Here is a 24,571-nt window from a genome sequence, read left to right as displayed (position 1 = left end):
GCAAGACCTCTGTGAATACCTAGCTACCTTCTTCCACCGCAAGATTGCAAAAATCCACAACAGCTTCAACACCCAGACACCCCTGACAGCCACCAACACCCCTCACTCACCACCCTCCAGCCTCACCGGCCCCCTGCTCTCCCGGGACCACGTCAACGATGACGACACCATCAAAATCATGAAGACCATCCACTCCGGCTCACAGTCCGACCTCTGCCCTCACCACGTCTTCAACAAAGCAAGCTCCGTCATCGTCCCCAACTACGGAAGATAGTCAATAGCTCTTCGACACCACCACCTTTCCCGAGAGCTAGAAACACGCCGAGATCAACGCCTTACCCAAGAAACCCAAGGCATACCCCAAAGACCTCAAGAACTTCTGGCCCATCTCCCTGCTCCCGTTCCCGGCGAAAGTCATCGAGAAGATTGTCAACAGGCAACTGACCCACTTCCTTGAGGAGAACAACACCTTGAACTTGTCCCAATCCGGATTCCGCAGTAACCACAGCACCAAAACCGCCCTCATCGCCGTCACCGACGACATAAGGGCCATGCTGGACAACAGCGAAACCGCGGCCCTCATCCTCCTGGACCTCTTGTCCGCCTTCGACACCGTCTGCCACCAGACCCTACGCACACGCCTCCACGAAGCAGGGATCCGCGACGGAGCCCTGGACTGGATCACCTCCTTCCTCACCGGCAGAATGCAGAGAGTCCGCCTCCCTCCATTCCGATCTGAAGCCACCAAGATTACCTGCGGCGTACCCCAAGGATCATCCTCAGCCCGACCATTTTCAACGTATACACGGCACCACTCGGCAACAATGTCCAATCACACGACCGCAACATCGTCTCATATGCCGACGACACCCAGCTGATCCTCACCCTCACCAAGGACCCAGTCACCGCCAAAACCAACCTCCACGAAGGAAGGAAGGCCATCGCCGAATGGATGAAAAACAGTCGCCTGAAACTGAACTCGGACAAGATGGAGGTCCTCATCCTTGGCCCCCCTTCGCCTGGGAAGACTCCTTGTGGCCGGCCATGCTAGGAACTACACCAACTCCAACCGACCATGCACGCAACCTGGGGTTCATCCTGGACTCATCACTTTCAATGACCCAGCAAGTCAATGCCGTCTTCCCCTCCTGCTTCAAAACGCTCCGCATGCTTCGCAAGATCTACAGATACATCCCCACCAGAACCAGAAGGACTTGTCACCCAGGCCCTCGTCAGCAGCAGGCTGGACTACGGCAACGTCCTCTACGCAGAAACCATGGCCAAACTACAGAAAAGACTTCAACGTATACAGAATGCCTGCGCACGCCTCATCCTCGACATCCCCCACCACAGCCACTTCACTGCCCACCTGAGAGAACTGAACTGGCTCCCCGTCAACAAGAGGATCACCTTGAAGCTCCTCACCCACTCTCACAAAGCTCTACACAACACCGTACCAACATTCATCAACAAACGACTCACCTTCTACACCCCGAACCACCAGCTTCGAACCGCGGACCTCGCCCGAGCAGCTGTTCCACGCACCCACCGAACGACCACAGGCGGCATTCCTTTCTCTCACCTCGCCGCCAAGGCATGGAACACCCTCCCCATCCACCTGCTTCAGACCCAGGACCTGCTGACCTTCAGGAGACTTCTCAAGACCTGGCTGTTTGAGAAGTAGCAGCACTCCCCCCACCCCCAGCGCCGTGAGACCCTCACGGTTGAGTAGTGCGCTCTACAAATGTTTGATTGATTCATTGATTGACTTATACAAGAAGTTGCTCACTCGACATACGCACGCATACAAAGCAAGCCGTACGCGCTGGGAGAGGGATTTGGGACAAGAACTTAGTAGTAAACAAAGTGAAGAGTGTGTACTACAGGGCTGACACGGCAAGTAACATGGGTCTGACTGAAACGCTAACCAAAATAGTCACCTACTGGTACTACACTCCAGAGAGCATCCACAGAGCCGACCCCAAACAAAGTTCAGATTGTTGGAGACGGTGTGGGAAAACTGGAACACTGGTCTACCTTCTGTGGGAATGTGAACACATACAACAGAATTGGTCTCAGATTTTAGTGAAGTCGACAAATACCTCAACACTGAACTACCAATATTCCCAGCCTACACTCTTCTTGAGAATTTTCTTCTTTTGTTCTTCTTCATTCCTTGTTTGACTCTCCGGAAGTCAACTGACCGAGCTCTGTGTAGCCCATGATTTGGCACTTCTTTCGAAGCAAGATGATTTGTTTGTTGATAAAATCAATAAAAAAAGATTTAAACCTAACATTATCTGCGCTAAACATTCTGTAAATGTACCAAGTTGACTTGAAAAAAAATCCTTTGAACTTTTTATATAGCGCTATTTTCAACTGCCACAGGCCGTAATTCACAGCACAGTGTAGGTCTGATAGGTATAGCAAATTACATATAAGTGTTGGTGGTTGAAGGGGGTGTGAGCCCGTCTCAAGAAACAGCCACAATCCTTGCCAAGGTGAACCAGAAAAGGCACTAAATTAACCTGTGTCTAACCCTCTGGTAGCTTGGCACAAAACAGTCAGGCTTAATTTAGAGGCAATGTGTAAAGTATGTATGAAGTATTTAAAACAGTAATGAAGTGAAAATACAACACAAGAAAAATCCCACACCAATTTAGAACAAATAAGTCAAAATGTATAAATTATTTTACACCAAAACGAAAAAAATCCAATCAGTGGAACTGGAGATCTAAAATGTTTAAGATTTAGGGTATGTATAGGACCTAAACACACTAAGTGCCTCTTGCAGCTATCTGCCGACACGGGGAGAAAGTTAAAATTTCAGGCCAACCACAATGGAGCATAGACTGCATACAGGGACCAGGTTAGTCCCTGTATCCAGCTCGTGATACATCGTTACATTATAAAGTTAATTGCAAAGAGTTTCCGTTTGTGGTGGAGGAGGCCGCATGGAGCAGTGAGAGCGCCGCATATGGCCTTCGATATACAGCAAACAGCAAGCCGGGTGTCGCAGGCACTCAGCGCAGTAGCATGAACATCGTGTTGAGTATCACTAACAGTCGTTGCTGGAGATTCACATTGACAGTCAGCATGGGTGCAGGGTGCGCTGCGCGGTAATTGGGCCAGATGGGTGGGCCGATTCCAGGGCCAGGCACGCCCGCTCCTCTGTCAAGAATAGGCAGCCCGCATTGGAACTATCACTCACTCTCAAACGGGGACCCAACCAGAGCTTCCCTCCCAGTCTCAGCACTGCCACCGCCCAGGCCGATGTCGGGTGGCTGTCACATCGAGGTGACTGCACCCCTGATGCCCAGTTCAATGCTGCCGCAGCCCGGCACTCCTCACAGGTGTGACCAAATGCAGGTAGGGGGGCCAGAGTGAGGGGGTTGAGTTCCCCCACCAATTTGTCATGGATATTGGGTGTATTGTCGGGCGAGGGTGGCCTTTTCAGAATACGTCCGCCATGCTCAACTTTTGGCCACGCCCCATCAAGGTATTGATTAGTCTACCCAAGCTTTTGGCGGGGGGTGGTCATATTGGACCTGGCTCTTTCTGCCTCTGCCTGCCTTTTACTGAAAGCGTTTTTGTGTTTGCACTGGGACTTTGTGCACTTTACACCTGCTAACCAGTGCTAAAGTGCTTGTGTTCTCTCACCAAAACAAGGTAAAATTGGACTACACCTAATTGGCAAATTTAATTTACCTATAATGTTACTAAAACCAGGCACTGTAAATTAAATGCTACTAGTTGGCTACAGTACTCATTGCACCACCTACTATGGTAGCCTTTTAAAACATCCCTCAGGCCTGCTACTGCAGGTTGTAGTACAGTTTAATACTAACATTGCAACCTGGCAAAATAAATCTTTTGTCAGGCTCTAATCTTTCCTTTTAATACTTAACAGTCACCTCTAATGTAGGCCCTAAAGGGCGATAGAGTAGGGTGCATTGGATTCACTATAAGGACATGTCACACACACCAGAACACGTCCTACCTTCCACATACACTGCACCCTACTCATGGGGGTACCCTGGGTCTACCTGAGGGGTGCCTTACATGTAAGAAAGGGAAGGTTTGGGCCTGGCAATTGGGTACGCTTGCCAGGTCAACGTGGCAGTTTAAAACGCCCGTGCAGACACTACAGTGGTAAGTCTGAGACACATTTACAATGCTACTCATGTGGGTGGCACAACCAGTGCTGCAAGCCCACTAGTAGTGTTTGATTTACAGCCCTGGCACACTCACTGCACTTTACTAAGGACTTACCAGTAAATCAAATACGCCAATCATGGATAACCAATCATAGTCATAATTTACACAGAGAGCATATGCAATATAGCACTGATCAACCAGGGCAGGACTGGGAACCAAAACCGGCCCTGACAAACTGCTCAGCGTGCCGCCACTGGGGCGAGTGGGGGGGTGCAGCCAAGCAGTTTGTGAGGGCCGGTTTTGGCCGATTTTGTTACAGGGGCCGATATTGCCGACCCCTGGTAACAAAAACGGCCCGCCAGGGGCCCAAAACAGGCCCCCACCCTAGCGCCCAGCGAGGAAACGCCCGGTGCCCGCTACAACCATTCAAGCCCTGTGATCAACTGTGGTAAAGTGCCCAGAGTTCTATAGCCAACAAAAACAGGGGCAGAAAATAGGAGGCAAAAGACAAACGGTTAGGGGATAGACCTGCAAAAAAGGCAAGGTCTAACAGTACTCAAGTTTTAAATGTCCTTGCAGTGAAAACTTCTAAAATCGTTTTTCACTGTTGTACAGCCCGTCTCACTCTCGGCCTAACAATGGGTTACCTTATTGCATTTCATTAGTGCCAATTTTATTTTGGGAACAGATAGAAAAATACAGTTTACACTCAAATGAATTGCAATGTATATTTCTCCTGAATGATAATGTCAGATTTTAACTTACTATTCTGAAAACGCCACTTTTAGAAAGTTCAAACCCCAGGAAGGCTTGGGTCCTAAGCTAACTGGATAGGACCACCAATAGTAATACTCAGAGGTATCAAGTAGCTATTGTTCAAATGTAGTCAAAAACAGAGCCAATGGAATGAATTCATAGGCTCTTGTGATTTATTTCACGAGTTTTCAAATTATTTCGTAGATTTGATGACATTCATGTCAAATAGTGAAGGCAACACAAACTGGTAACATTTTTTTAACATGAGAATTACATAAACATTTAACACATACACATAAACAATATGTGCATGATACATCAAAGATTTATGTGCAATCATAAAAAACAAAAGGGTAACTAAAGCACAAGTTCATAAATCAATAGATCGCAATAGGGCAGAGAGCCAAGTCACAACTTGATAATCACTTTTCGTTCTCCTGCCTATATGCACAGCTCTGGGGGTCCCATGAATAAGGTTAAAGGTGGCTTAGGGAGGGAGCCTTCTCCTTAAGCAAGCAGGGTTAGCTTTTCCAGGACGCTGTTGTCAACGCGTTTCCAACCCCATCTGCAGTTAGGGGTTTTCATCAGGACTAGGACGTGGTGAAGTCTCTTAAAAGTCAAAGAAAGACAAGGTGTGTGTTACTTACACCTATCACCTAAATGGAGGTATATTAATTCTCAAATGTCAAGCTAAGCACATACGTACCTTATGTTGTAGGACTTAAAAGCATTTGCAATTCCCTTAACAACCAATGTGCACAACTAAGAACCGCCATTGATGAAGGCAAGTTGTTCCTTATTACAAAAAATAAATAGGGACCCTTCTTTCTATACCAAACACACCATTCATTTACATTAGTATTCCTCGACAGGTCTCACCGCCAAACCGAGTGCTAGTAATTTCTGAAACACTATGAACATCTCCTTCTCTACAACATAAGGTACGTATGTGCTTAGCTTGACATTGGAGAATTAATATACCTCACTTGCCTGGCCTGCGCTCTATTGTGGTCGGAATGAACTTGTGACTTTGTCCCGATCCAGCGTGACCGGATAATCACAATTGGCACTTTGCCTTTTGGTGCTATTTTTAACTAAAACTTACAAAAAATATCTCTGGCTCGACTGATAGGATTTTTGTCATTCTGCTATCATTTTATTGACTGAAATGTACACTACTTTTCTCAATTGGTTTGGGATTTTTTGTGTTGTGTTTTTACCAAGCTACTGCAGCGTTAAGTAGAGGGTTAATGTAATGACTTTTTGTACTTCACCCTGACAAAGATTGTAGTTGTTGTCTGAGTGGGAATTCCACCCCTTTCAACCAATAACCCGATTGTATACAACTTGCCTCTTAGTTCACTAATAGGAATGTCATCAAGGTGGGGTAGGAATGTATCTCATTGCATATTTAGAAACGCACTTTAAATAAATACTCAAAGCAGAGCTATAGTGTGATACAGTAAGGTGAAATACTTCCGGTTGTTGAAGAAATACACTTTTCTGAATGTTATCATATTTACACATGATGTTTGCTGCAGGATTTAAATGCCAAATAGTTTCAAGGCTCCGCTCATGCACGGGCTTTCAGCGCCACAGCTGCCCCTTGGATCAGCTCACCGTGTTAATTTATTGGCTCACCCACCTCTACTCAACAGCTACAGACTTCAGTACCTCGGTGTATGCCCCAAGACACAACTTCGCTCCCTCCCTCAAACCAAAAAGCTTTTGGCAAAGTCAATAATTCTGGCTTGAATGAGGTAAAACAAACAACTACACCTGTCTGCATGTGTCAGCTCATTAAAGCCAGACCTATTAGCTTTGCGAGTACTTGTCAATCCAAGTGAAGCAGAGCGAAACATCAGTGATGGCTGTGTGAAGGTAAGTCCAGTTGGAAATGAAAGGACGTGCCAAATGATGTAGTGAGGTAAAGTGGTGCAAGGTTCTGCCTCTATTACGAAGTCAAGAGCACCAATGAACACCTCCATGCCTTTTCACTGTATACAAGCTGGTCTGGTGGCTGAGTGGATCAATGCAAACACAGCAAGAGCGTGAGTTTAACATGGTCTTCAGAGGTTGAAATCTCAGTGGATCCATTTAGCCTTTCAGTCTTCTGAGGTAGATCAAATGGGTGCCACTGCACTTGAGCAGCGATAGTGCTCTATACAATCAGACAACATTGCAAAATCAGTTACTGAAGAAAGAACTTGAGTGTGGAAGTATGCGAGCGTACATCCAAAGGTAATGTCAGTCATGGAAAAAACGCTTCACAGAGGCATTTGATTCTCCCATGCAGAACCATACATAACTCTACAACAGTCCTAAAAAGCCATCTTCCAGGGGGCGCCACAATAAAAGCATTTAATTTACAATATCAATTATTCACAGCCGCAAATATATGGGCAAAAATGTCGTCCCAATAATCACTGAGGGGTGGAATTACTGATATTGACATGAATGTTTTTAATTGTGTTTTGTTGATCTGTTGAAAATTTGCTATACAGTAGGTGGATATGTAAAACTAAAAAATGTGACCCAAGAAGGTCGACTTGGTTTATACTTTTTAGACAAAGGACCATACTATTGTGGCTATGAATTACTGTTACACATGTTCAGGAAATAGAGTACTATATAACACAGGTCAAATGTTATTTGCAATGTTTTTATATTGTTTATGATTCCAGGTCTGAGTATTCCTGACTTCATTCCCTGACTTCTTGCTTTACCTATTTGTCGTCACAAACACATTTCTGTACATGGTTGGCGTGGGATATGATCTGTTTTCCAAACTCTAATCTTTATGACAAAGACTGCACCTAAATAATCTGGTGAGGTTTGGTAATACGTTACGTGTCTCTACCATTACTGTGGTTTACTGTAGTGGAATTTTAAATTCTTCCACGTGACAATTAGCAAGGGGGCTTTTTGAAATCTAAACATCCGTTTTAAGATTCATATATTAATGGATCATTTTTAACAAAGGGAGAGACTTTATACATCACATTTGTCTGTCTCCGTATATAATAGATTTGTTTACTTCCGATCCAATATGTCTGACACGTTATTTCAGAGTAATAGTATATTACGCCGCTTAAGCCGTTCTTACTAAAATATACATTCTGAAGATATAATGTTTGTTTTTATGAGATAGATGCTTGGAACTTAAATGGACTATTGGCAGAGAGACGGCCTTCTATTTTTAAATTATATATTAGGTAAAATTCGGGTGAGTCCTACTACTATGATTATTATCATTAGGTTGCTACTTAAGTACTTCACTAAATTGGCGCGGGTGCTACACGCCACGGACTGATTACGATCTACTATTCGACTAGTACTCACTTTGGTAAGTGCTAACCAAGCTTAATATCACTCATTATAAGATAGGGAATTCTTATTTGAGTATGCTATTTGAGTTACGATATGTGTAATTAATAAAACGTCTCCTTAATATGCCGAGCTGCCGTAATGCAAATTTCTATTGCGCTCACGCTATAACTGTTAACCAGTGTATATGTAACTTTCCATTTATTTCTGGCGATTTTTTTTTTTTTTAGATATTGTGAATGCCTAAATAAGTGTGCACTTTGGACAAACACCGTCTGCATGTCTCTCATATTAAGGTGCTGTCGGAATACACAGCACGCTTCATAGGGACTAATAGATTGTTTATTATTTCCGATATTCTAGTGAGTAGATATCACCGTGCGGTTATGCCTATATATAACGTTGCGACTAAGATGTTGCTTAGTGGTTCTATAGCAACCTGCTGTATGAATGACTTTATAAGTCGCTATTATGTTATTAACAAGTTGAATGGCCTATTATTTGGGAGTTTTAGATTCATAATAGACCCCAGGTTTTGGTTCAAGTCTAGGTAAATATGTTGTATATATTGCTTTTGTACATTAGGATATCGGGGGACAGATACAGAGAACTTGAAAACTTAAGATGTATACTGATTGAAGAATGCACGAAGAACTAGTGAGTGGTTCCTCTTGCTTGTTATTGATATCGATTTTCTATCATACATATCATTGGCTCTTCTAAAAGGGTGTTTTTCTTAATCTCTTTGACCATAGAATTTTATCTTATTGCTCTCATGACTGATGGAGAGTATTGTGTGACACTTTAACGTTTCCTAGCTATAGGTGAGTTAAGAACTCATTTTAGTTTTAGAGACACGTTTTGCTAGTTTTATTCACTTCTCACAATAATCTTTGGCGGTATTTGGCTGTCTAATTTATTAAATATTCACTTGGACATCTGATCACATTTCGGTGTTAGGTGTGGCCTATTAATTACTGTTTCTTTCACTTGTCTAACTCACGTATAGGGTTTATTAAAGGTTTTTTCTCGGTCTTTTTCTTTTCTCTTAATATCCGTTCTTCTTCTTGAAACTAGTGGCTAATACTGAATAAACGTTTAGACCATGTTGCACTAATCTTAATCAAGATATGATATTATGCTCCAAGTTTGAAGGTGTAACTTTGTGATTACCAATAGATCTATATTTGGAGTATGTGTGTTCTCTTGAGGGACAATATGGTGGTAAATAATAGCAGTAGAGGCTTGTAAATGCATCTCAGCCACTGTCTATGACAATAAATAGATATAACCGAGTGATTTATGTAATGTTAAACATCAATGTTGAAATTGCACTGGTTATGATATTGGTTGATCTGATCATATATATTGTAACATTCTAGCCCTGAAGAAGTCTATGGTTATATATACCAAGACGAAACACGTGTTGGCGACGGCTAGTGTGGTTTTTTGAAGTAGAACATCTTTAATAAAAGAAGATATGAAGATTACACAACTTCTGGAATCTGCTCATTGATGTGCTTATCTAAGCACAGGATATAATCTCTGTGTCACCAGAGCTGACATTACCTCCCTGATTTCCTCTAAAGATATCCCAGCATCCAGGAGCTCTGTGTGCTCCGGCAATGCCTCAGGCAGTTGTATCCGGTCGAGGAAGGATGAGAGGGCAACAGGGTCTCGTAGACTGCGGGATTGATATAATCGCTTATAGTGCTGCGTCAGGGCTACGTGAATATCATGTTGTGTTTGCACTAGCAGACCGCTGTCGGCCCGTAGGGCGCTTATGGGCATGCGGGCATGCTCTTGTCTGATGAGCCAAGCTAAGAGCCATCCCGCGCGATCAGCGGTGGCGTGTGTGCGGGCTGTGTGTGCTGCATAGTTATGGCAGCGGAGGCGTTCCATCAGCTCGGCGTGTTGTGTGCATAATGCTTCTAGACAATGGTGGTCTCTACCCCCGGCCTCGCCATGCATTTTGTACCATAGTAGTTGTGTTTCTATTTTAGTGAGGTCGTATTGCAGTGTCTTGCGTATGTTCCAGGTCGTGCCCAGACAGTGCCCCCGTGCTGTGGCTTTGAAGGCCTCCCACTCCACTAGCTTGTCCCCGGCTGTGCCCTCATTGAGTTCAAAATATTCAAGGCTAGCTGTTCGAAAGGGCTGGTCTTCGAGTGCCGTGGTTTGTAGTCTCCAGGTGGGAGTGGGTGGGCGCCCAAGCTCCCAGCTAAGTTTAAGAGTTGGGGTTTATAGTCTGAGTGGATGCGGCCTAGATACTCCGTGTGGTGTATCTCACAATCCTATCTAAACATACATGTAATTTGTGTACCACCGAGTAATATGAGTATATTCGAGTATAAGGGTTAGAGGCGCGCCATATGTCTATTAGTGCCCAGTGTGTCAGCCAATCTGTGAGGGCCCGTGCATTAGATGCTGCAGTGGTCGTCGTGAGAGGCGGAAATAATCTATCCAGCTCGACATCTAATACTGAGTTAAAGCCTCCTACAATGAGCCAGGGGACCCCCTTCCAGTTGGCAAGTTTCCCTGTGAGGCTATCTAGGAAGGGGAAGGCGGACTGACCAACATTAGGTGCATAAACAGAACCTAGGAGAATCAGCTGGCCAGTGAGTCGCCCGCTAACAAACGCATATCTGCCCTCTGGGTCAACTAGTGTCTGTTCGCTGACAAATGGGACTCCCGCTCTTACTCAGACAAGAGCACCCCTCGCATGGGCCGAGTACCTTGTGCCATGTATGCATCCCCTCCATCTACCCCGCAGCCTACCCAGCTCTGCCTGTGTCTCTTGGAGGAACGCACTGTCTACTGCTCTGCGCCGCAAATAGGCGTAGATGGAGTATCTGCGCGCTGATGTGTGTATACCGCACACATTCCATGTAATTATGTTGACCTGTACCATAGTATAGCTATTTGGCAGCTAAAGTTGAGCAGAGGGGGTGGGGCGTCTTGACGGGTGTGGCGTGCGACTTGGTTCCAACCCAGCAACATCAACATTAAAAAAAACAGGGGGAAGATGAAAAACAACTTAAATTACACTTAATTGTGGGGGCGAGCACCAAAGAGGTGTTCGTCCAAACTGTGGGGCCCGACTAGGGGCTAAAAATAGAGAAAAAACTCAATGGTCGAGTGGCATCTAGTGGGGGTACTGGTGGTACTTATGTAGTTGGTGTCGAATTTCACCTTGCTGTAAGGGTGTAACCCGATATTCCCCGCACCAATTCATGACACTGTGTGTAATGTGAGCGGTGTGTGCAGCACGCCGCCCAGGCTGTGGCGGGAGCTACTCGCTGCAGCGTGTACAGCGCGTGTGACGGCCGAGGGTGCCTGTAGGGAATAAGCGACGGACTAGGGTGTCAAACATAGTACATTACAGTGTTGGTGTTGTAAATACTTGCGGCTGATTTGTCTAAGCTACTGATGTCCTTTAGGAGTCATATAAATCCATCCGCTCTTTGCGGGGTAACTTCTGGCATTGGATATTCTTCAGATCCATCCAATCTGGATGATGCGGAGTCGCTAGTGTCTGAGAGTCTCGATGGGATATGTAGGCGATCAGGGCCGGAGGGCAGAGGACCCAACGATGCCGCCATGTGGATCGCCTCTTGTCTTTCAGCCGTCTCTGTTCCATAGGAGAGGTGGAGGTCGCCATTGCGCCTGTCTGGGGTCTGTTTCGCCTGCCGCGTGAACGTCGTCTCCTGCCCGACCTCCTTAGCTCTTCTGTCCCAGGATACCTTGGCCCAGTCAGTAGGCCCGATTCTTCCCACCAGTCCCAGGTGTCAGAGTGGAAATCAAAGAAGCGCGCAGTTCGATTTGTAACCACTTGCAGTTTGGTCGGAAAGAGGAGCGAGTAGATGAGGCCCAGGTCACGCAGTAGTTTTTTCACCGCTGCATACGCACTTCTGCGGCATTGCACTTGCGCTGTGAAGTCTGGGAAGAACATAATGCAGCTACTGTCTATTGTTATGTCTGCCAGCTTGCGGGTTTCCCGGAGAATCTAGTCTCTATCCCTTTAGTTGAGGACTTTGAAGAAGAAAAGGCGTGGGCGGGCGCCCGGGGGTGGCTTCTGGGCAGGAACTCTGTGGGCTCTTTTGATTACAAAGTGACAGCGCACCTTCCGGGAGTAGCTCTTTAATCCAGTTTGCGGCGTATTCTTCCGGGTGCCGCCCCTCCGTGCCCTCCGGCAGTCCCACCACGTGGATGTTATAGCGGCGGGAGCGCCCTTCTGCATCCTCCACCTTATCCTCCAGATCATGTACTCAGTCTATAAGGTCCTGCAAGGCGGCCGTATGGTTTTCAGTGATTGGCTTCAGTTACGCATTCGACTGTTCCTGTGTGCACACTCTGTCCCCGAGTTTCTGGTGGTCGGCGTGCAGCAAGTTAAAGTCTGACGTGACTTTATCGATTTTGGACTCAAGGGAGGTGCTTGTCTTTGCGACTGCAGCCTGCACTGAGTCGAGTTTGGTAGCCAACGTAGCATGTGGCACTTCAGCTGCTGGTCCTCCTTGTGACGCTGATTGATCTGCACTACTACTGCGGACATTAAGGTGTTGGCTGGTGGTGCGTAGGCGACCCATCACCAGTTGTTGCGCCGTTGGCATTCGGCACTTAGTCGTAGGGGCAAATCTAGACGTTGGGCCTTCTCGTGGGCACGTCTCTCTGGTGATGCCCGGTACCCGCTGCTGTGGGTCTTGACATCTCTACTGAATGCGCACATCCCCCGTAGACCCCGGTGAATCCAGTGCACCCAGTCTATTGCTATCTCACGGTGCAGACACAGCCAAGGGCGGACCGGCGGTCTTTCCCAGCGATCTGCCTACTGCAGTGGGCTTGAAGTGTGGGGGGGAAGCTGGAGGGAGTTTGGTTCACTTTAGCATCCAGAGGTGCCCGGTACCTGGTGCTGTGGGCCCTACCCCCTATACCAGTCCAGGGGGAGGGGAGAGGAGAGTCACTGATGAGGCGCGCGCCACAGCACACGCCCAACTATCATCCGCTGCAGCTCTATGGTGCAACCCCTACTTCGGTGCCGCAAGGCGGCTAGTTTTCACCGGGAGTGTAGCCTCAGGCACCAGAGTCGTGACTGGAGCTGCAATAAGGTGTAGAAGGCCTCCAAGCCTGGGCGTGGAATTTTCAGGCTGCGCCATTATATGTCAGCTCAGATGATGAGCAGGTCTCTGGTGATGAGCGACTCCGCGGCCGGGTACTCCTCTGTGACTGAATCTCAGGTTCCGCCTTTTTCACCCCGCGCTGCCAATCAGCTCTAGGATGTGGCGTCAGGATGCCACTCCTCCAGGCACCAGTCGGCATGAGTGCGACCACCGAGGGAGATGAGTGTCGGGTCTCAGCAGGGAGGTCCCAGCAGGGGCCCCCCAGGTGCAACTTCGTGGATGCGGCTCTCTGCTGCTCTCGCCAAGGGGCGCTACAGTCCAGCGTGGGGCAGCCTACCGCTGCTCAGGTCCCTCCAGGAACCCCGATGCTTGCGCCCGATCTCCGCAGTCCCGCCTCCTCAGGGCCACACGGACTCCACAGGCATGACAGCGCGTGAGGGCTCCACTGACTCACCAGGAACAATGTCCTGCGTGGTATTTCATCGCCCTCCAGCGTCCAATCTCATGCGTGTTAATCAGCGCTGTCTGGGCAGGCACAGCTGTAATTGGTCACCGCCACCGAGAGACACCTGTCCTCCGGCCCTCACTGCCCCCAGACGGACGGCGCAAGCAGGCTGGGCCCAGTCGGGTGCAGCATCACTACCGCCCGGGTCCACCCGGGGCAGCGCGAGCATCTGTTCCGCTCACCTCTGGCTTCTCTGCCTTCGCGGGAAGCAGCTTCCACCAACCGACAAGGCCACGGACCACTCACCGCCTTGAACCAAGTTGCAGGAAGGGGGAGCAGCGCGGCCCGATGCTTGCCGCCGATCGCAGCTTCTCCTTTGCACAGCCTACTGGATGCCACCTGTCAGAGCCCTCCGCTGTCGCTGGTCACTGCTCTCAAGCGTGGGCGGCCATCTTATGATGCGGGGACACCGCGCGATCGTTACCTTCACTGCCGCGGCACCGGCCATTCGAGATGCTCAAGAGACAGCTCGGTAGATGCAGGAGCGCTTCCGCCACCGATGTACATTAGACAGGTGTGTGAATGCCAGGGACTTCGGAAGGAATGACCAGGATTAGGGGAGTAACGACTCGGGCTTCACTGACCCGCATCCGCCATGTCGGCTGGTTAGCCACGCCCCCTTGTAATGGTAGTTCTTAAAAATGCTTTGTAATGGCATGCCTTGTAAAAACATGCGATGTAATGGTAGTTGCTAAGTAAAAATGCGTTGTAAAAGCATGCATTGTAATTGTTTGCGTTGTAAAGTCATATATTCACATTATCAGTTAAGGCAATTAGTATGTTTAGTTTAACATGAGCTTGTGGAAGGGTATGATGTAAAATCATTCGGGTTACCTCTTTTCAGTATTTACTCAGACCTAGCGAACATAAGGGAGGCAACTGAAGCATAAACCTTAAGGAAACAGGATAAACTGAGGGTGATTGAATAGGCCCTCACTGTCTCTGGTTCTAAAAGATGAAAAACGAGCTCAGTTTTCAACAATCTGCAAACTGTTGTATGTCGTACAAAGTCGAGCAGCCTGGTTTCTGTTTATCAGAAAAAATCTGAATTAAATTAAAATAAAATCAACTGCTAAAACTGGCAACAAATAGTCAAAGATTGAAATAAAATAGTTTCTACCAAAAACTGTATGCAATTTTAGGGTAAACATTAAGCTCTGTACTTACCAACAATGATGTATTTTCCACATTTGGACACACAGGCAGCAGATTCTATCCGGTCTCCAAGAAGCCTTTCCCACTTTACTTTTCCTGAAGACAAGTCAATAGCCTTCATCCTATGAGAATGTGATCCAATGTAGATTGTCCCAGAAGAAGAATCACTGACAGATATTATGACAAGTGGTGAAGCATCTACACACTTCCCTGTGTCCGACATCCATCTCAAAAGCAATACCAGCTCACTATTAATTTCAAAACAATGTTTCTTAAAACGCTTTTTGACAATGACTGCTACTGTTACATCAGAGCCTTTGGTGCCAGTCCCTGCCATTTTTTCATCAACTTTTGTAATTTTGCCTTCATTGCTGCTGCAAGGCTCCTCTTGCTGTAATTCTGGCCATGACTGTTCAGTGTTGGACGATGAGGAATTAATTGTTAACACAACGTTACCTCTACTCATTGCGATACACCCAGATGTTTCTAATACAGCAGTCAAATGTCCTTGAGATCCATTGTGTTCTCCACATTCCTCAATAAATTCTCCACTGTCAATAGCTTTGTGTTTTCTTTTTGCAGTACAATTATTTATGCTGGAAATCTGCTTCTTATTTTGGAATAAGTATTTGGAAATGTGATTATGAATATCTGAGAGAGTGTTGTTGAGGATAACTTCAAGAAGCCCTGGTATCGTTTTGCCAACCAGATTCTCAATCTCTTCTTGAAAACGTAAAGATTTTAAGGAATCGCCACCACAATACAGGAACACTGACTCTTTTGAAACGTTGTCAGATAAATCACAAGTTCCAAGAAGAGACTGTACATAGGAGACAAAATACAAACAGAATCAGTGTAAGCACCCCAATCAATAGTATATGAAACATACAATAATTGTCACATGTGCAATCAAATATGAAAAGGCATCAAAACGAAACCATATCTCACACTGTGAAGATAACTTGATGATTTTTGTCTTTAAATCCAACAATTATTACATGTTTTGCGGAATGAAAATGTTGTATCAAGGCTGTAATAACAAAAATAGAAACTAATCAGCCTGATACCAAATGGAAACAATTAATCACTGTGCATTTTAAATCTGCAGTATGTGGTAATATGTCATTCATCCGATTTATCATTCCTAACTTCATAGATAAAATAAGACAACGTTTTGGCAAATAAAATTACATCCTAGACATTAAGATTCATTCAGTAAATCTCAAAATACACATACAAAGACGTGCACAGTGTCTACCGGCATCAGATCAAACTTAACAGCTAACAGACTCTGCAAATGTGATGTTTTACACATCCAGATCCTCATTTCTAGTAGTTTGCTTTGTGTACACAATCTAATTATATATATTATGTTATGTTATATTACTATGAACCCGGGATGTCATAACACTTGCAGATAGGGCAGAATTGGGATGAACTTATCCAAACGCCTCGGTAAACTGGATGGTCTTGAGTTTCTTCCTAAATGGAGTCGTCTCCCCGCGCAGACTTTCTGGTAGTTTATTCCAGATCTGGGGAACCACAGCCAAGAAGGCACGTCCCCCCAAGGTGGTTCTGTAAAAGCGCGGACAGGCCAGCAGGTGTGTCCCTGATGAACGAAGACAGCAGCCTGGCACATAAGGCTTCAGACGGTTTTTGATGTAGCTAGGCGCCGCTCCATACTTAGCCTTATGTGCAATGCATAGGCCCTTAAACCTGACCCTCTGCTTAATAGGGGGCCAGTGTAACTGCCGTAGCAATGGTGTGGCATGTGTTCTTCTCAGCAGTTTAAGGATCAGTCTCGCTGCGTCATTTAAAACCACCTGAAGTTTCCCCAGAAGTTTATCTGGGAGTCCTAGGTAAACTGCGTTGCCGTAATCCAAGCGTGACAGGATTAAAGCTGACACCACAGTACGCATTGTCGCGAAAGACACCAAGGGTACAAGTTTCCTCAATTGCCTCATCAATCCCACACATGTCCCCACTACAGCGGCTACCTGGTTATCCATTGTTAACTTGGAGTCCAACCTGATACCCAAGCTCTTCACTGTTGGCACCTGTATCGGAGTAGTGCTTAGCTCTTGTGGCCAGAAGATACTGGACCAGGTGCTATCCCATGTAGCACTATCAAGGACCTCAGTCTTATCAGGATTTACTTTGAGTGAATTCAGAGTCATCCAGTTCATAGTAAACCGAAGGATGTTCTGTACCTTAAACTGTGCCTGAGAAGAATGATCAATGCGGACAATTAGAGTTGAGTATCGTTGGCGTAGTTATATATCTGACAGTCCAGTTTAACCAATGCTGCTATCAGAGGCTAGAGAAAAACATTGAAAAGCAGAGGGGACAGCGCAGAGCCCTGCGGGACTCCCCATGGCAAGGCGCCAAGACTAGAATTACGTTCCCCTTTTTGGACCTTTTGGGGCCGACCCTCCAAAAAGGAGTCAGCCCATTGAAGGACTGTCCCATTAATTCCCAGCCGACGGACACGATCCACCAGTTGAACGTGGTTCACCGTGTCAAACGCGGCTGAGAGGTCCAAAAGGATCAGCACCGAAGGGGATGTCCTGTCACCTGTTATCCGTAGCTCATCTAGCACTGACACCAGCTCAGTGCTATTGTGGGCTCTAAATCCCGCTTGACTGGCATGTAGCAGCTGATGCTCTTCCAAAAAGGATGAGAACACTCTAAGCACATGTTGCTCAAGCACTTTAGCCAGGTATGGCAATCTGGAGATAGGTCAAAAATTCTTCAGATTCTTCGGGGCTGCCCCTGCTTTCTTTAGCAGAGGGGTTACCATGGCTTCCTTGAATTTGGGTGGGACCTTCCCTGTTGCCAAGGACAAGTTCAGTAGGGCCAATATCTCTTGCCCTACCACTGGGAGAACAGGTTTGAGCACCCTGGGAGGGCAAGGTTCTTCCGGTGACCCAGACTTTATTTTAGTCATAATATGGTCTAGACTATTTAAATCGAGAGCAGTGAAGACAGAAAGTATGCCTCCCTCAAAGTCTGGTGGGTCGAGCACTGGGAAAGGACACTGACTAATACGAGTAGTGCTTCCCTTATAATCTCTATAACCTTGGTTCTTGGTTCCTGTATCTTGTCGCTATCCTCCTGGTTAGCAACTGACCTCAATTCCTTCTTTTTACTCAGCTCCCTGAGTACATCAAACATCTCCTTTTGGGTATCAGTGGCTTCCCTGATCTTCAAGTCATACTATGCAGACTTTGCAACATTCAGAGATGCTTTGTAAAGGGCTAGTTGTACTTTGTAATTTTCCTGAGCCAATGACGTATATAATTTCGCCAATGCCTTTCGCATTGACGAAGGGCCTGTTTTCCAATTCTCAATTCTTCGGTATACCAAGAGGCACCTTTTTTCTATCCACTATCCTTTCCCTTCATGCTATCATGCAGTTTGCACCTCGTTGTAAGATTAGAACAAAAGCTTTCTCTGTAAAAAAATTTAGTAATCATTATTTGTATAAGAGTTACCAACTCAAATTAAGAAACCCAGGAATATTCGTCCAGTAAATATGCCACCAATATTAAATTATCAAGTACGTCTTGTTCACGTGAATCTTTTTAGTTGCCATTTCCAAAATGTATTTATATTCCATTATTAAATACGATTGTCAGTGCACCTCTTGTAGCTGAATATTTCCTGGATAATTTGTCTCGTTGGTAAGAGTGCATTAATCTTTATGCTAATTTATATTTATAGACGCAGATTAAGGTCTTTTTAAATACAAAGAAAGATTTGAAAATGCCATTACATCGTGATTTATAGTTAACAAAAAAAACTATCTAATCAATTAGAGGCCTGCTGGTAAAGCTCCTTAGAACATGTCCCACAAGAAATGTGTTCCAACCACGTATTGGTCTTTTAACAGAACAAGCGCCGTTTTGGCTTCAGTGTTTAAATTACTTTTGCTCAAATGCCAAACTGAGGGCCATGTACACTTCGCTTGCAGCGGAAGCTGCTGCTGAGTTATTGCAGTCCATTTAGGTACCTGACGTACTACAATCATTGACCTGTTTAGGATATGTTGAACTGGTCTTTTTGTAAACTCTAGGTTCTTATCCACAACACTGTGGTATCATGCTATCTTGGCACATGAAGTGCGATTGTCCATTTATAATTCTAATTCTATAAATAGCAATTAGTTAGCAAAGCTAAGAAGGAGGTTTTATGTAGATCAGACAACAGCACTCAATATTTACTTTTAAACAAACCAATAAACCTATTCATCAAAGTTTCCTTAAGCTAATTATTGACACTAGTGTACAAGTCAGGATTCTAACCTATGTTTGCTTCTTGGCAATATCCCAGTATTCAATTTAAGACTGCACTATTGGTTTCAATCTTTGTACATCCTTCTAGAAAATTTGATATTGTGAAATATAAAACACTGGTACGTATGAGCTGTACTGTCAGAAATGTACTCAATCCAATGAATTTTTATAATTAGCTTTTTCTTAAATACAGCATTCTTATGCAGCCTGAATATTCTCTCTTTCTTTCCCTCTCTTTCTTTCTCTCTCTCTCTCTCTCTGTACACAATCCTCACGAAAGCTTGGACTCTTCAGCAACGGTGCGCGCCAGGGTCCGAGGACACCCTAGCTCTAGTCCGACTCACACAGCAGCAAACGCTACGGTGTGCACACTCCTTCCGCAATAAGAGGCTAATTCCTTAAAGAGCTCGGGGTGGTTTATTGTAAGGTTCAAAGCCGAAAACCCAACGCGTTTCGGCGCTTGTGCGCCTTGATCATGGGTAACCCAATTAATTACACCAAATTTGGCAGAAAGGTAGCTCTTGATCCAGAAATCGTAAATCCTTTCAGTAGTTTTCGAGATATTAAAGGAAATTCAAATTTGTACATCTGTCTGGAGCATAAGCCTCAATCTCATGGTGGGATCTGATTGGCTGCCAACACTTTATCCAGGAAGTGTTAAAAGTCATCTTGGGACCCATATACATGATAGCACCCCAATGAAATGCATTGCAATGAATAACAGGTTTTGAGGGTCAGAAAATGGATAACGAATAAAGGATGATTTAGTTACAATATAAACCATTTGTTGATGATACCATACTAGTTTTAGGAATTGTGGTGTGTTCGAAAGTGATTTTACACTGTGAAAAAGCCTTCTGTTGGGATTTCATCAATCATGTTTGAGAGAAACTATTTTCTCAAGATTTTCTCAGAGGTTATGGAAGGTGCTCCAGAAGATAAATTAAGAGAATATTTTCTGTACATTCACACTACCTTTCTCAGCCATATGAGAATGAATTCTGATATTCTCAGTAAATCATGTACTTCCAACAGGAGCAGTCTTTCAGCTGACTGCCTTGTGTTCTACTTACTGCAGCTTCCCAAAGTGTTGTAAAGAACAACTAGAGCGTGGGCAGTCTTATTTATGACAAAAGCATGGTACACCTAAAGCTATCTTGATTGAATCAAACTGTTGAAACTTGAGGCATTTAATTTAGAAAGGAACAAAATGAAGGTGTTCAGTTTGCCATTGAAATTATGGTTAGTGCTCTAGAAAGAAAAATTAGGACACATTTTAACTGAGTTCTCTAATATCTTCCTCTTCTATTTCATTAAAACATTCAGAAATGTAGACTGAAACATGCACTTTCAACACCAGCAGCAGAATGCCAGTTAACTCCCTGGTGACCAGCAGTTTTTCTACAGTGTTCTAATAAGCAACTAGAATTACCATTCGGAATTCATGCCAAAAGTGTGGCAAATCTGAATGCCATCTTGTTGGAATTAAAGTGGAAAACTGAAAGCATGTTCTACTGAGGATACTACGTTAAAAGAGAAAAGTAGAGCGCTTCATAACAAATAAGTCTCCCAAGATGGCCATCCGGGAAAAAAGAGCCCAAATACAGCACAAATATCACCCAAATGTAGCCCAAGTGTAGCTTAATGACCGGGGTGTGCAAAACAATACATTTATTTTGTTTTTGTGCAGTTTTAGATAGCGCAGACTTGGCCTGAAGGTATTGGAGTGCTTTACATGACCATCAGCTTAGAAGGACAAATTGATTTTGGTTTTAGGCATGGGGAGATTACATGATTTGCGCGTAATGAACAAGTTACTTACCTTCGGTAACGATATATCTGTAAGAAACAGTAGTTAGTATTAGATTCCTTACCTTAGAATATCCCCAGGCGTCAGTCTGGATCCGGAAACTTTTGCGTAGCAGTACCCCTGCGCGTCGGTAGGCGTCGTCTGCAGGCGTCCCCTGCGGCTCCGCGTCCGTCGTCGGCGTTGTGCGCCGTGATGACGTCGCTGGAGTATATAGACGCCGCCTCCGCGCGCTGACGTCAGTTCTTTGCACACAGCTTTTCCGCGCCAGAACACGCAGAGCCATGTGAGAACCAACACTGGTGCCATTTGAAACTAGGGCCCTGAAAGGGATGTCCTTAACCCTAGGTATCAGTTCGCAGAACGGGGAGGATGGGTGGGGCGGTAAGGAATCTAATACTAACTACTGTTTCTTACAGATATATCGTTACCGAAGGTAAGTAACTTGTTCATCTGAAAGAAACAGGTTAGTATTAGATTCCTTACCTTAGAATAGATACCCCAGCAATACCAACCCCGGTGGTGGGTCTGCGAACCAATACAACCTACACCAGAAAGTCCTGGAGGACCGAACGGCCAAAGAAGCCATCCCTCCGGACTTGACTGTCCAGGCAGTAGTGCCTCGCAAAGGTGTGCAGCGAGGCCCACGTAGCCGCCTGGCAAATGTCCTGCAAAGGGACTCCCCGGCCCAGGGCAGTAGTAGCCGCCGTAGCCCGAGTGGAATGGGCCCTCAGCCCAACAGGAGGCTCCTTCCGAGCCAAAGAGTAGCATGCTTTGATGCACAGGACGACCCACCGAGAGATGGTGCGTTTCTGTACCGCCCTTCCCTTCTTCTCACCCACGTAGCCAACAAACAGTTGGTCATCCACCCGGAACTGGCGTGTGCGATCCATATAAAATGAAAGCGCACGTTTTGGGTCCAGACGATGGAGCCGCTCTTCATCTTTTGAAGGATGCGGAGGCGGGAAGAAGGAGGGTAAGGTGATGGACTGCCCGATGTGAAAAGCAGAAACTACTTTGGGCAGGAAAGAAGGCCTAGTCCTAAGAACCACCTTGTCAGGATGGACGGACATGAAAGGAGGTTTGACAGAAAGAGCCTGGAGCTCACTCACTCTCCTGGCAGAGGTGATGGCAACCAGGAAGGCCGTCTTAAGAGTGAGAAGACGGAGAGGACAGGAATGAAGCGGCTCAAAGGGAGCACACATCAAGAATGTCAGAACCAGATTCAAGTCCCACTGAGGCATCACGAACGGAACTGGTGGATACATGTGCGTGATGCCTTTCAAGAACCTCAGTACAATAGGGGACTTGAATAAAGATGGCTGATCAGGTAGCCTTAAGAAGGCGGAAAGGGCAGAAAGGTAGCCCTTGATAGTGCCCAGAGCAGAGCCCTGCTGGGCAAGAGAAAGAAGGAAGAGGAGAACCTCGGAAAGAGGGGCAGAAAGGGGATCCACAGCCTTTGCTGTGCACCATGCCACAAATCTGTTCCACCGGCAGGCGTATACCGACTTCGTGGAGGGACGCCTGGCTGCCAGAATCACATCACAGACTTCAGGAGGCAAGTCGAATGGCCTCAACTGCCGCCGCTCAATCTCCACGCATGGAGGTGGAGGCTGGACAGGTTCGGGTGGAGGACCGTCCCCTGCTGCTGCGACAGAAGGTCCTCCTGAAGGGGCAGGCGGAACGAGGGACCGACTGACATGCTGAGTAGCTCGGGATACCAGTATCTTCGAGCCCAGTCCGGAGCCACAAGGATAACTTGGGCCCGGTCGCGCCTGATCTTCTTCAGCACTCTGGGCAGAAGTGGTATAGGCGGAAAGGCGTACAACAGACCGCAGCTCCACTCGCGCCGAAAGGCGTCGCCGAGCGAGTGCCGTCTTGGAAACTCCAACGCGCAGAACTGATGACATTGCGCGTTCTCTTCTGTGGCGAATAGATCTAACCACGGCTCTCCCCATTGCTGAAAGAGGCCGCTCGCCACGTCCGAGTTCAGACGCCATTCGTGATCCACCGAGCACCGACGGCTGAGTTCGTCCGCCCTGGCGTTCAGAGAACCTGCCAGGTGTTGAACCGTCAGAGTCACACCCCGACGTTCCAGCCATTGCCAGAGGCGCAGAGCCTCCTGGCAAAGGGTCCACGACCCCACCCCGCCTTGTTTGTTGCAATACCACATGGCGGTGGTGTTGTCCGTGAACACCTGCACTACACTCCCGTTGACAAAGGGGAGGAATGCCTTCAGTGCTAGGCGAATCGCCCGCAGCTCCAACAGGTTGATATGGAGCCGGGACTCCGCCGGAGACCAGATGCCTCTGATCTCCGCCTCTCCCAAGTGGCCACCCCAGCCCTGGAGGGACGCGTCCGTCACAACCACGTGCTCCGGTTGGGGAAGGGAGAGGGATCTGCCTCCGACCCAATCGCGGTCCGTAAGCCACCACTGCAACTGTCTCGCAGTGCCCTCCGAGATCAGGACATGGTCGGATAGGTTGCCCTGATGCTGGCCCCACTGAAACTTCAGGTCCCACTGCAGAGCCCGCATCCGCCACCTGGCGTGATGCACCAGTAGGATGCAGGAGGCCATCAGCCCCAGAAGCCGTAGCGTCAACCTGACCGAAACCCGGGATAACGGCTGAAAGATGGGAATCAGAGCCTGAATATCCCGAACCCGCCGTTCCGGAGGATAAACCCGAAACTGCGCCGAGTCGAGAACCGCTCCGATGAAAAGGAGCTTTTGAGAGGGACACAGGTGTGATTTCGGCACATTGATGGAAAACCCCAGCTCGTGCAGGAGGTCTGCCGTCATCTGAAGGTGGTGGACGACTGTTTGGGGCGAGCCCGCCTTCAACAACCAGTCGTCGAGGTAGGGGAAGACTGAAACCCCTAACCGGCGCAGATGAGCTGCGACCACCGCCATCACTTTCGTGAACACCCGTGGGGCGCTGGTAAGGCCGAATGGGAGCACGATAAACTGAAAGTGCTCCTGGCCTACCGTGAACCGCAGGTAACGCCGGTGGGCCGGCAGGATGGGGATGTGAAAATACGCATCCTGCAAGTCCAACGCTACCATCCAGTCTTGTGGGTCTAGAGCAGCCAAGACCTGAGCCAAAGTCAACATCTTGAACTTCTCCTTCCGGAGGAAGCCGTTGACGTCCCTTAGGTCCAAGATAGGACGGAGGCCTCCTTTGTCCTTCTTGGGCACCAGAAAGTAGTGGGAGTAGCAACCACACCCTACTTCTGGCCCAGGAACGCGCTCGATGGCCCCCTTGGCCAAGAGGGCCGTAACTTCCTCCTGCAGAAGTGTCAAGTGGTCCCCCGACACACGGTGGTTCTGCGGTGGCATGGCTGGAGGAGTGGACTCGAAGGGGAGGGAGTAGCCCCTTCGGACGAGCTGCAGCACCCACCTGTCCGATGTAATCGCGCGCCAGCGGGAGTGGTGATGGCGAACCCTGCCACCCAC

At 46.9% G+C, this 24,571-nt stretch overlaps 1 protein-coding gene across 1 annotated transcript in view; it reads right to left on the bottom strand.

Moving 5' to 3' along the window:
* The window catches only part of AASDH (aminoadipate-semialdehyde dehydrogenase), a 550,271-nt gene that overhangs the window by 183,848 nt on the left and 341,852 nt on the right, over nucleotides 1–24,571 (bottom strand). The window contains exon 11 of the mRNA XM_078678161.1: nucleotides 15,028–15,835. Within this exon, the coding sequence (XP_078534287.1) occupies nucleotides 15,028–15,835 (808 nt within the window). The remainder of the gene's footprint in view (nucleotides 1–15,027; nucleotides 15,836–24,571) is intronic.

Source organism: Lissotriton helveticus, chromosome 2_2, assembly GCF_964261635.1.
Source record: "Lissotriton helveticus chromosome 2_2, aLisHel1.1, whole genome shotgun sequence".
NCBI classification, from domain to species: Eukaryota; Metazoa; Chordata; class Amphibia; order Caudata; family Salamandridae; genus Lissotriton; species Lissotriton helveticus.
Note: the sequence above shows the minus strand (reverse complement) of the source record. Positions and strands in the feature narration are given on the sequence as shown.